General features: G+C 48.6%; 1 protein-coding gene across 1 annotated transcript in view; it reads left to right on the top strand.

Annotated features, from left to right (window-relative positions):
- KLHDC4 (kelch domain containing 4) overlaps positions 1-12,777 on the top strand; it is a 31,505-nt gene that overhangs the window by 5,273 nt on the left and 13,455 nt on the right. Inside the window, exons 4-6 of the mRNA XM_025203110.1 lie at positions 156-254; positions 4,653-4,789; positions 12,506-12,598. Coding sequence (XP_025058895.1) covers positions 156-254; positions 4,653-4,789; positions 12,506-12,598 — 329 coding nt within the window. The remainder of the gene's footprint in view (positions 1-155; positions 255-4,652; positions 4,790-12,505; positions 12,599-12,777) is intronic.

Below are 12,777 nucleotides of genomic sequence, written 5' to 3'. Positions count from 1 at the left end.
CCTCTGATAGAGGCCACTTTGGAGAGCCAGCTATGTGGTCATTAAATTAAGGCTCTCCAAAGTGGCCTCTGCTTGGTGAGAACTGAACGCGCTGCTCTCGGGTAGGGTTTAGCGGCAAGGTGTGGTGATGCAGATTTTCCTTTTGCCTCTAACAGACCTACCTGTACAACGAGCTGTATATTTACAACATCCGGAAGAACAGTTGGGCTAAAGTTGACGTCCCCAGCCCTCCTCCCCGGCGCTGTGCTCATCAGGTAAAGTGTTTGGCCTCCAGTCATCAGGACAGCACTTACAGAGTCACTCTGGTGTCAGGTGGCCTGATAACAGGCTCTGTTTCCGAAGGTGTGAGACATCTCAGCGTGCCTGTCACAATGATGCCGACGCTGTGATCAACCTGGGGCCCGCTGTACTGAGAAATTGTACGGCTCATCCTCCACCGTGGAGCCTTTCATGCTGCTTCAGTGCCATTTTCTTGTGGGTCCAGGATGGGTTAACGCAGTCCCTGCTATCTGCATCCTTTGAGTATGAATGTCAGAAGAGTCATTGTTCATGCAATTCTGCTTTATTCAGAAAATCTCTGAGAGACTTTCAGCAGGTCTAATTCTTCAGGCTATAAAGACTTTTAGATAGCAGGGCTCAGATGTCTCTCTGCTTCCGTTGCAAACCCTGTGTGGATTCCCTCTGGGCTGGGGGATTGGATGGCAGAAGAACTGCTAATGGACAGCGGCAATAGAAACCCAGAGAAAGTGCTTGTGTTTTCTGCTCAGTGAGTGCATGCAGCGCTCTGTGTTAAACTTCTTCTTGTTCTGACTTAGGTGCAGTTCTGACCCAGGTAAGGGCTAGCTGCTTAAACAAGCATTGAGACTCAAAGCGGGGGCCCCATAATTCCCATCTTTGAGTTTTAATCAACACAGCATTGCATAAATGCCCAGAAGCCTTGTCCCAACCTGCCCTGGACCCAGCATAAAGCCTGGGGTGGACTGTCTGTGAGGGACATTGGTTTTTCACATCCCTGGTCAGCAGGCCAAAGGGGAGAGTCCCAAGATGTTCTAGATGGGCTGTCTAAAAGGATATGAATGAATTGGTCATTTAGTGCATTCATCTCTTTAACAACCTAAGCCTCATGGCTGCAGCTCCTCTGGAGATCGGTGTTGTAGAAATACCTAAGATGGAGCATGTGCTCCGGGACGCCTGTCTTCACAGACATCCAGCGTAGGTACTGCAGGGAAGCAAGCAGGCAGCATTTGGCATACAGACTGTTTAGCAAAGAGATGCAGTTTCCCATATGTCGCCGTGCACAGCTGGTCACTCTTTGGGAGTTTTCTCTGATCCACGGGGTCACTTGGAACCGAACTGAGACCCCTCCTAATGCAGTTCACGCAGGCCACCGTGCTGCTTGATCGGCCCTGGTCCCTTCTGCGACGGGAAGGTTTCCGTACATGAGACAGTCTGGGAGCGCTTTGTCGTGTAGATCTGACGCTGTTTCCTCTGACTGCAATGAATGCATCTAGGCAAGAGCCAGGTGACGCTGAGGGCTAGGCAGAGGTATCCCTGATTATATCTGGTATAACCCAGATATACCAGGTATAATCATGGATACCTGGTATAGCCTGTTATACCAGGTCAGAGCTCCATGCTGTAAATGTCTCTTTTCTGAGATTTTAACTTCTCCCAGCCTAGTGTGAAGATGCTCCCTAGATCCCCGGTCCCCCTGCTTGTCTTGTTAGAGTGACCCATGAATTGCAATGGGCTTTATGCAAGGGTCTGCTGGCAAGTAATGCCAACAACTTGTGTAAGCAGCTTTAGTCATGGCAAGAGACAACAGTAGTAACCCCAACTATATCTTGGAGAAACCGTTTGCAAGATGCTTTCCAAAGTCATTGCAGTGGGCAGGCAGAATACTGTTCAAGGCAAAATGTATCCGTATACCACTACGAAACTTTATAAGCTCCCAAGAAAAAGTGCTAACAAAATGCGCACTCTTGTCTGAAATCCATAGGTAAGGTATTGAACTATTTAAAATGACATATTCCAGCTGCATTAAATATTGAGTGCCTGACTTGTTAAACAGACACAGGCAGGCAAAGCACACCTGTTTCCACATAGGCTAGGACCTAAATTAAGGTATCGTTTTATGTGGGTGGTATATATGTGTGTGTATTTTATAATATTTTGATCTTATTCTTAGTTTGTTTGCATATATACCTATATCTATATGCTAACAAACTAAGAATAAAAAATATTGGCCCAAGGATAAGACCAAAGACTGGCCAAAAAGTGAACTAAGAATAAGACCAATATATATGTTATAAATGAAGCGTGTGTGTGTGTGTGTGTGTGTATGTATGTATGCGTGTCTATGTATATATATGTATGTGTGTGTGTGTGTGTGTGTATATCTATAGGTCTTCTCCTTAGTTAGCTTTTTGGCCAGTTTTTGTTCAGCCACTAATACAGCGGACCATGCCTGGGACCCTTAGGTGCTATGATCATACAAGTGATAAATAAAAACTCCCAGGCTACCACAGCAATAATATATTTAATACTTAGCTGCTGTCCTTCTGATAGACCAGTAAATAACCAGTAGGAAATTAGCTGAAGTGCATACTTTTTAAATAGAGAGGGAATATGGTTTAATAGAATAAATGCCTTAGATAACCAGGAGCCGGGAAGTCTTGGGCTTTGTGAAGTTATTCTTGCTGGTTCCCTCCTTGCAGCCGCTGCCTGTGTGAAGCCAGCAGGTGGTGCCCGAACAACTAAATCCTGCTTTTGCAGCGAGGCTGCGAAGGAGAGAATTGCAACAGGCAACTTCTCATTTCGTTTTCTGTTAGGGTTTTGCTGCAGCAGCGGATTTTCTGTTTGATAATTAATTACCCTTACATGGGAGACAGTTCAGCCCCATTAATTGACTAGTGTGTTGTCTTCTCTGTGACTTTTTTTTTTTAACGCACGTTCCTCATTAGCTGGGAGTTAGAGTAAACAGTAGCGTGCGTGTAGATTCATGTGTGTCTATTTGCAGCCTCATTTGTCATCTCTCGGCTTCGACACAGACTCTCCCGCTGGTATTGCTTTCTGCCCTTCCACCTTCGCAGCCGATAGGGCTGAGGTCAGAGGGGCCGTGAAGCGGGTGCTGACGAGTGCCTGCGCATGGAGGACCTTGGGTATTATAATTAGTCTGGAGCTAGATCTTCAAAGTGGAGCACACTGTTACGTGCAGACCTCCGCACAGTCCTAATTTAGGTTCGCAAATACCACGTCCCCGTGGAAATCAGCTAATTGCACAGGCCCGTAGCCAGTTGAGTGTCTAACCATACGTTACCACCTCGGCCAGCAAAGGCATGGTTTTCCTGTGTGTTTGCTCTCTGAATGCATAAGCAAGGCTCGTGCTAATGCAATTACGCTGGTCTGATATTAAAAATCTGCTCCTCTGATGTTTGCTGGTTTTTTGCAGGGGAGGGAGGGGGGAAGGGTCTTTTCGGGGAGAGATCGTGTTGTCTTATTTGTGGATCTGGTCCGAGCGAGGTGATGAAAGCATTGGCAGTACACATACAGAGGAGTTTTTCATTGATATGCCCGATTCTTGAAGCCCCTGCCTTCTTGGGAATAGTGATTTTCCCCATCACAGCATCCCTTGTTCTCTCTTTCCTTTTTCCCGTTTCCAAACACTTCAGGCAAACTTACTCCTTGGAGGCTGTCTCTTCTCTTCCCATCCCTTCATGGTGAGCGCCTCCCGTTTTTATTTCATCCTCTCAGGGCCCTTTTCTACTATCTCTTGCTTCTGGTGTTTACCTCTGTGTCTGGTCAAGCCTACCTGAGATGCAGCGCTGTTCTGCTTCGGCACCTGCTAGGCTGATGGCTTTATTCTTGCAGCCCCAGATGGTATCCGTACAGCTGCCGGCTTACTTGGGGAAGGCTCAGACGTGGCCATTTCTAGTGGTGGCTATTATTATAGTCACGTCCGTGACCAGTGGTCCTTGAGGTCACTGTAAATGGTCCACAGATCGGTGTTCCTCCTTCCTCGGCAGTTTAAGTTAAGGGGTCCTGATGGCGAGGAGGGTTGGGAGCTGACCGTCACCCACCAGTACAGGAAGCAGAAGGGGCAGTTATGCCATGCTTTTAAGTTCCCTCCCAACTTAAATTAGCTTGCCTGTCCTTTTTCTGTGCTCTGTTATCAAATGCCCCCTGCTTTGTGCCACTCGGGGCACCAGCGGGGTGCGTGTTACTTGGACTAAGGGATGGGAGACTGGCTGTGACCCTCCAGTCTATGGGCATTATAGGGAGCTTCCCCTCTTGCTGGCGGGAGAGATTTTAAATGCTTCTTTTCCTTTGAAGGACAAATCCCGAGGGTTTTCCTTTGATCCGTGGTGCTGGATTCGAAGCCAACAGAAGGAGGGGCCCGGGGGCAGGTGCTCCATTGCTACAGAGCAGAGTGCACTAGAAAAGTGCTGGGAGACAATAAGCAACTTTACACTCTGGTTTTCCCTTTCTTCGAGCCCCAGAGAGCTGCTGTTGCCAAGCAATGCAGCAGCGGTCGCTGCCACTTGTCTGCTGTGTTGTATTTCAGTGGCAGCTGTGTGCATGGCTTTCCAAATCCCCGAGTCCTTGGCTTTTCAAAGGGTTTGTTACCATGTCCTTTCTCTCTCTCCTGGCAGGCGGCAGTGGTGCCCCAGGCTGGCGGGCAGCTCTGGGTATTCGGAGGAGAGTTTGCTTCTCCCGATGGGGAGCAGTTTTACCATTACAAGGATCTCTGGGTCCTGCATTTGGCCACCAAAACTTGGGAGCAAATCAAGTAAGTGAGATGTTCTGCGGCGACCCGTGTTGACTTCAGCCGGTTGGGGCCCAGCGCGGTCCCTGGTGTGGCTGCCTGATTTCCCAGCTTGCTGCCTGTCTTTCTTTGGGGCTCTGCTGATTATTTCTCCTGGTGCTCATGCTACAAAAGGTGGCTATGCCCTGACTCCCCTGGGGCCTGGCTCCAGAAAGAAAGAGAAAATAAGGGCTGCTGTCTCGGGCAGCAAGACCAAAGCCCTTTGTTAGCAAAAAAAGGCCTGCAGCACCCTCCAGCCTATGCTTTGCCATGGTCTGTCAGCACCAGCACTGTCCCCTCTGGTTTAGTCTCCTCTCCATCTGCAAAGAGAAGCCTCCCTCCACTTTAATGGACCTCTCTTCTGTTTTTCCATCTGTCCAGGCCCCTGGAGGGATTTTGCCTCTGTTTTGAGCACACTTGTAGTAGAGCCATTCGCCATGGAGGCACGGTACTGTCCCTGGAGGATCAAGCTGCCTTGCATAGTCATGTGACTGTGCTGTAAGCAACTTTGGGGGTCCCCTCTCTGCTTCTTATTTGAAAGACCAGCTTAAACATCAGACTGCAGAGCAAAGCTCTTGGATGGAGGCAGCTTAGGCTGCCTTCGACCCAGCAGCGTGACAGCAGGAGTCTTTTGCACAGTAGTACCTCCCTGCCCTTTGGGTGCCAGTCCCTGCATCCACGAGAGGATGACATTGTGGGTAAAACAGTGGCTGAAGATGCAGGAGATCTGTGTCCGGCTCTTGACTGCCATAGATGCCTTTTCTAACCCAGGGCAAGTCACTTGGGAATTGGTTAGCAAGAATTATTACATGAATTTCATCCCTTACTCGTCTCTTTTCTCACATCCCAGTTCGTGTCCTGTTAAGAGGTGTTTTAAGCTTGAGCTAGCTTTGCCCCTCAGGTACGTGGGTTGAAGTTGGAGTGCTCCTAACCCCAAAAGAGCAACGGGGGGATACAGCAGCTTGAGCTGCAGCAGTTCCTCATCCGCCTATATGCTCTGGTGCCATCTATTTGAGTCCTAGGGGGCAGCTAGGCTAGACGACCTTGAGGGTACAAGCCCCATCAAGCTGTTGCAATGGAGACAAGCCTTGACTCTGCATCTTGGCGTCCCATCTGTCAGCTGGAGGGGTATTAAGGCTGCCCTGCAAGAAGTGGTAGGAGGCTTTACTCTGTATGTTAGTGTCGTGCTCAGAAGCCTCCAGGTATTGTCAAGCAGAAAAGATGCTTCATGACTGACCTCAGTTGACCTACCTGTAAATGGCTGTGTGGTCACTTGGGCTGGGGTGTCAGAAGCAGCCAGATGTGATGCCAGCCCTTGCGTGTCATCGGCTGCAGGACCCAGCCCGCCTTAGCCATGCTAGCTCAACAGGATTGACTTTGGACCATCTATTTTTTACTTAAAAACCCAGGTGTGCAAGGTGCAGTAGGCATATGGTGGTGGCCAGTTCTGATGCAAAGGGGCAGGTAAAGGGACGCCTCCTGGCCTGAGGTTCAGGCTTTTGACTGTCTGAATCCCTGTCCTTTCCAGCAGCCCAGGAGAGTTATCTAGCCCAGACCGATAGCACAGCAAGGCAGCACCAAGATGCCAATGTGATCTGAATTAATCCTGGACCTCAAAGGGTTGATCTGATAATGCAAAGGGGAAGTGTGATTCGCTTTGGTGAGCTCAATTTATGTGTTGGGACTTGGTGCTGAGCGAACCCATCCAGAACGATGGTTCTTTGGAAGGTGAAAGCTCTGAACCGGCTTCTTCAGGGGGTGGTTGTGGTTCCCCACAAGCTGATCTATCCATATTGGTTTGCAGAGTCTGTGTACGTCCATCACTGCGTGGGGGAGTTGGGATTTTCTCTTCCAAACGAATGCTGTGTTGCGGTCCTGTTCCATTGAGAAGAAATCGGTGGTTGCAGCCCTGAGTTCCTACAGCCAGCCCTGTCTTTGCTGACCCTGGCTGGACAACACCCTGGGCAGCTGGCGGGACCCCCTGAGAGTCCCTGACCCTCACGGAGGAGATCCCAGGCATGTGCTTCTGCACCCGCTGAGACAAAATCGCTTTGGATGCTTATCTTGCTGGGATCCTTGGACCCCAGCTGACTTCCCACCCCTCGGGGCAGGGGGCTGGACCCGCTGGTCTTGCGAGGTCCCTTCCAGCCCAAATGTCTGTGACATCTATGAAAGTCAATATGTTTCATTAGAAGAACATGCCTGCCAGGTGTTGCATGGCCATGATCTGCACTAACCTGCCTTTTCCAGGATTAGACTTCTGTCTGTAGGTACTCAACCATTTTGACTTAGTACCAGAGGTGGTTGGTGGAATATATTAGATGTCCATATGCTTTTTACAGTGGAAAGAGATCTGGACTTTAGGCTTCTAGTGGGTAGATACAACCAGCAAATAGGGTAGGATGGGATATTTAGTATCATTCATGCAATTTGGCTGAAGGGGGCAGGAGTTGGGGTACGTAGTACTTTGCCCGGTGGCACAGGACTGAAATATCAACTCTGAGGTTATCTTTGGGCAGGAACAAGCTCTCGGGACCCCTTTCAACTGGGAGGGCATGACAACCTGCTCCGTGGCTGACTCTCGCTGCTGGTGTATTATCCAGGTGACGTATTGGCGCAAGTCACTGGGTTGCATGGGCATTTTGCTGCCATGCAAATGGCATGCATTTAAAACTAGACACGTAAACATTTCATAGGCGAGCCAGCGCTGTTCCTGTTGCGTTTCACATTCCCGCTGGGAGCCTGGGACCCTGCAGCTTGCAATGCGCTCTCTCTTCGGTCCCCCCCACACTCCCTCTCAGCCTGGTCGGCATTTCATGAAAGCCCATGTGCTCTGGTCCTGCTGTTAAAATAAAAAAACAAAGTGCATCTCCGCCTCCTCCTTGGGAAGAGAGCCAATATCTGCGTTAATAAGAGATTGCGCGGAGGAGGCTGGGAGGAGACCGTCTTTGTTTTAATGCTAACCTGACTGAGTGTGAAAATCAAGTTTCTGCTGCCTCTGTGCTTTTTCCTGTGGCATCTTGATTACAGTCTGCAGGGGAAGGGGGAGAGAAAGGACAAAGCAGATCTGATCTGCAGTGTTCGATTTTTTTTTTTTTTTTTTTTTTTTTCTCTTTCTTTCTTTCCTGCCAGGGTGTTGAACATGTGGCACTTCGTTTCCCTGGTTTTATCTGCTTTCTAGGGCACCAGTTGTGTGTGTGCATGCATAACTTACTGGTGCATTTCCATTGACATCTATGGAAATGCTCGTGTGAGTCAAGTTACACAGTCACAGAAGAACAGGGCTGAGAAGGACCTGGAGTCGCATCTGAGCCCCGTCGAATCCATCCCCGGCAAGTGCTCGTCTAAGCTGCTCCAGCGCTGCGCTCCACAGCCTCTTCAGGTCGTCTGTCCCAATGCTAACTCTCCCTCAGGGGTAGACCGTGCTTCCTTACATCTAGGCTTGGCAGAATTAGATTTTTATTTAATAATTTCGACGGATAATATCCACGTTTATTTTTAAGCATTTATTTTGATTTTTAGCGATTTTAAAATCTGCAGCATTGCCTGGAATTAGAGATGTGGGGGGCAGACAATTTATTAATGACAGCCATGGTATTCACCGCAGTATTTCTCTATAGATTTTCTTTTGCAACCCATTATTGAAATGAGACAAAAATACCTATTATTATAGTGCAGTTTAACCGCCCGCTGTGACAAATGTATACATTAGGACTGCCACCCGCTGAGTGGCAGAGCTGCCGTCAGTCCCCGTTCTGCTCGCCGATAGCTCCTCCATCCCCTTTGTCACTTCTTCCTTTGTTCCCAGTCCCTTGGGGTTTCTGGGAGTTGCCGTCCAAACTACAGTCAGCGCCGTTGTGTAGGACTGCTCCCCCTGTCATCACACGCTCCATCAGCCTTCATTTCTATACATTTTACATCTTCTCTATTCTATCATTTCTATATATTTATTTCTATAAATAAATATACATCCCCCTTTCTATACATTTTGATTATTAATAACGGAAATGCATTTTTGCGGGTCTATGCACATGAGGCGAAATCACCATTTACCGATAAAACTCGATTCCTGCCAAATATCCCCAGTAAATTTCCCTTGTTCCAGATTCAGATCCCTCCTTCTTGCGTTGTCCCCTGTGGACATGGAGAATAGTTTTAGCAGCAACTCGATGTATTTGAAGATTTATGCGTCACGTTTCCTAGATGTCAGCTCATTTTTGTGGCCGTTGCCTGGACTCGATCCGCATCTTGAAGCGCGGTGTCCAAACCTGGCCGCGGTACGCCAGGTGAGGCTTCACCAGTGCTGAGGACGGTGGAAAAAATCGCTTCTCACGACTTCATAAAATCATCAGCTTGCTTATGCACGTGCTTAAGTGGTTGTCAGATCGGGACCTATGTTTTTAAGTAAGGTGGCCATAAATATTTTGGGGAAATCGAGGCAGGGTGGAACGGGTGCCGGGGCAGAGTATGGCGGTGGGTAGAGGCAGATCAGCTGTTGGGAGCACGGTGGTTTTCTCACTGAGGGTTGGGCCAGGCTGGGCACCGCGTGGGCTCTGCCAGTCCCGGACTTTCGCTTAAATTTTCTCCAAGAACCGGGATGCTGATGGATACATGGATACAAAAGCAAAATTGATTCCTTTTGCTCGAGATCATACATTTTGGAGCCGTTGCCTGAGTAAGTTTGTTTTCAGAGTAACTGGAGTCGGAAATATGAATGAGCGCGGTGTTTTGAAGCCGCCGGGCACGCTGCAGACACGTTGGAGTCAGGTTGCACTATCTGCCCTTCTGTTATGAGGCTTCAGCTGGCAGGTGTAGCAGCAGCTTTACCCAGGCCCCGTATTGCTGTGAATAAATGCGTGGAGATGAAAAATTGTAGCAGGCAAACCATCCCCTGCAGCAGCAGATCACACCATATGGGAGGCAAGAATTAGAGTGTGCCTTCTGCCAGGACAGCACTGCTGATTTGGTTATGTGGGAATCGGTAGTGATATTGGGGGAAGGCTGTTCCTAGTGAGAGCAGCTTTTTCCACCCGTGCTGTTGGCTGCTCTTAAAACAGAAAGGAAAGAAGGCTGGGAGGAGAGGAAGGATTCTCTCTTGCTATTTGTGCATGCAAGAGCCTAGCGCAGCGAGCCCTTCTCTCTCCTAAGGTCCTAAGGAAACTGAATCGCTCTAGTCGGTTTGAGACGTAAATGGCTAAGCTATGCCGTCCCTCTGTTTGCATCTCTTTGCTTCCCCTGTGGGCAGACAGCTCCCATTCACACCCCCAAAACCCAACGGTCAACCCCGATCCCTGGGATCTTGCTTGAGAGCATAGCAGATCCCTTTGCTATGTGTTTTTCTATCTAATCGATGGTCTCCCTTGGCCCCTTTTGCTGCAGCATCTGAGCTCTAACAAGCATCACAACAGGTTTCCTAGGAGCTCTGTGAATTGAGGTGCTCTTACATATTTCGAGATGGCATTGTGGATGCGAGTGCTTCGCACTGTTTGCAGAGCAAGTCGCTGTGGCTTTAGGGTGCGTTTTGGTGTCGTGCTTTCTGATTGAAGGAGGCTCCCTTCACCATTTTAAACCTCTTTGCTTCTTCCAGCACCGCTTTGGTGGAGCAGGAGGCGCTCGGATGCTCAGTACAGAAGCATTGCGGGAAGCTGCTGCTTTCTGTTGTGCTCGCTCCCCGTGGCCTCGTCCCTGGAAGATGCTCAACCCTGAGACCCCAAAAGGCACCTTGCGGGACCATGCTTTCCATCTCTAGTAACCACGTTTCAGCCCCGTTTCCAGCTCGTATTTCTGCTTTTTGGGAGCGGGGGAGAAGAACTGGATCCAAACCAACTTTCGACTCGACTGGGCTCTGATCAGAATCCAACTTCAGTTCCCAAATTGGGCAGTATTTTCTTGGAGAAGTTTGAGTTGATTGCGTGTTTGCACAAGTGTGTTTATTAGCAGACGGCATCAAAATCCAGGAATAAGCGGTTTATATATGATGTTTGGCTTCAGCGGAAAGATTGAGTGTAGAAGCAGAGAATATCTCCGGGACCAGCGTTGCCTTCAAGGCAAATGAGGCGTGACGCTTTATTTTAGTTCATTGTAAACACTGTCCTTATCCCTACCCTTTAATAATAACAACAGAAAGGCACCATACTCCAAGGCAACACAGTGGAAATTTTTATTAGCCAGAAAAAATTCATGATTTCACAGCACGATCAAATTAATCCTGCCTATCTCGAAAAGTGCTATTATGGAGGCTGGTTTGTGTGGTTTTTTTTTTAAAAATAAACATATGCCTAGAAAAGTATGCTTCCTGCTGGAATAAAAGTGCCTGAGATCCGTCTTAAGTCATTTCTTGCCAATCGCTGCCGCTCGCGTGTGTGCGTGTGTGTGCTTTTATTAAGACTGGAGTGAAGTTATCGTTTTCCTGGGACCTGGGGGCTCATTTATTCTATCCATGGAAATCTACCCCGATTTTCTTATGGCTGTATAATGCCAATTAAAGTGAAGCAGCGCTTCTTTCTTTTTTTTACTTGGTATTGCTTTAACTATTGGTAAGTAAGTGGGTTACAGTTTTTTATTCATCCAGGGCCTTATCTTGCAAAGTGTGCGTGTGTGTGCACGCAGGCATTAATTTTACCTGCTTGGGGAGTCCTGTTGAGTTCAGGATGTCCCTGTTTATAGCGCAGGGGTAGTATTAGTGCTCAAGGTGTTTGCATTTACCCAGGAAGGAAAAGCCCAAGTGGGGGAAATAACTGAGACTTTCCTGTGACTTAGTGCTTAGAGCAAAGCTGGGTCAGGACCTGGATTCGCCGGTGTTTGGGAGCATTGGTTTTAGCCGATCTCCTCCATGGCTCTTGCACGCAGATACCTTTCTGTGGGCGACCGTGGAGGGATGTCTATCGTTAGCGCTGTTCAGAAAATGTTGCTTTCCGCTGGCTGGCTTTGGCGGCAGCTTTTTTGGGATTGACAGATGGGGATTCGTGGCTCATTCCTGGAAATGGAAGCTGCAAATTAACTGAAAGGTCATGAAGGCTTGGAAAGAATAGAACAGCTATCGCTATATCCACCTGCTTATTTCATGTCTAATATCCCAGGAACGCTTTGCACGGCTACGGTGCCTTTAATTGGAGGAATTCAAAGCAATTTGCAAACACTAATTAAGGAGCCCATCTATTTTTGCGAGTTGAGTATTATACCTTTTAGGACAGGTGGGTAAACAGAAGCAACGAGGATGAGTGACTTGCCCGAGACCTCAGCGAGGAGGCGGCTTTGGATCTAGGAGTCGAATTTGGGAGTTCCTGGCTCCCAGGGCTGTGCTCTGAATATTAGGCTACCCCGTCTTTGCTCTTTTTCTCTGCCGTGGGTGGGAGCTATTCATTAAACTCTCTCGGAAAATTAGCTGTCATGAGTCATAGCCGAGAAGCCTTCAAGATCTCGGGCAGCCTAGAAACTAGATGACTTACCCTTAGAAATGAAACCATTGCTGCGAAGTACCTATTATGCAAACGCCGAACGGTGCAAGAGGAACGCACATGGTGTTTTGCAAGAAAAATGCCATTTGCAGGGAGGTGGCAGAGCTCCCTGCGATCTCCCTGCCCTTAAAAGAGAAGCGGGACATATCCAGCTGCCTGAGCAGGCAGCGCCTTTAGTAAAAATGAACTCTGAAACCACGGTGCAAGGAAACCTTGCTGATCAGTGTGACGGTTTGCTTTGCAGGGCAGCTGGCGGCCCCTCGGGGAGGAGCGGACATCGAATGGTTGCCTGCAAGAGGCAATTAATCGTCTTTGGAGGCTTCCACGAGAGCGCCAGGTTGGTTGCGACAAGATTCGTAGATCATAAGGCTGTAAAGGGCCACTGGGGTTCGTTGTGACACAGGCCATAGAAACACACCTAATAACTCCTGCATCCAGCCTCGTGCCTGGTGGTTAAGCTGGGCCCTGTCTTTAAGAAAGACGCATGGTCTGGAGGTAAAGGTCCGCTGGGATGAG

The sequence above is a fragment of the Alligator sinensis genome, unplaced genomic scaffold (assembly GCF_000455745.1).
Source record: "Alligator sinensis unplaced genomic scaffold, ASM45574v1 scaffold228_1, whole genome shotgun sequence".
Taxonomy (NCBI): Eukaryota; Metazoa; Chordata; order Crocodylia; family Alligatoridae; genus Alligator; species Alligator sinensis.
The sequence above is the reverse complement of the archived record's forward strand: the minus strand, read 5'-3'. Positions and strand labels throughout refer to the sequence as shown.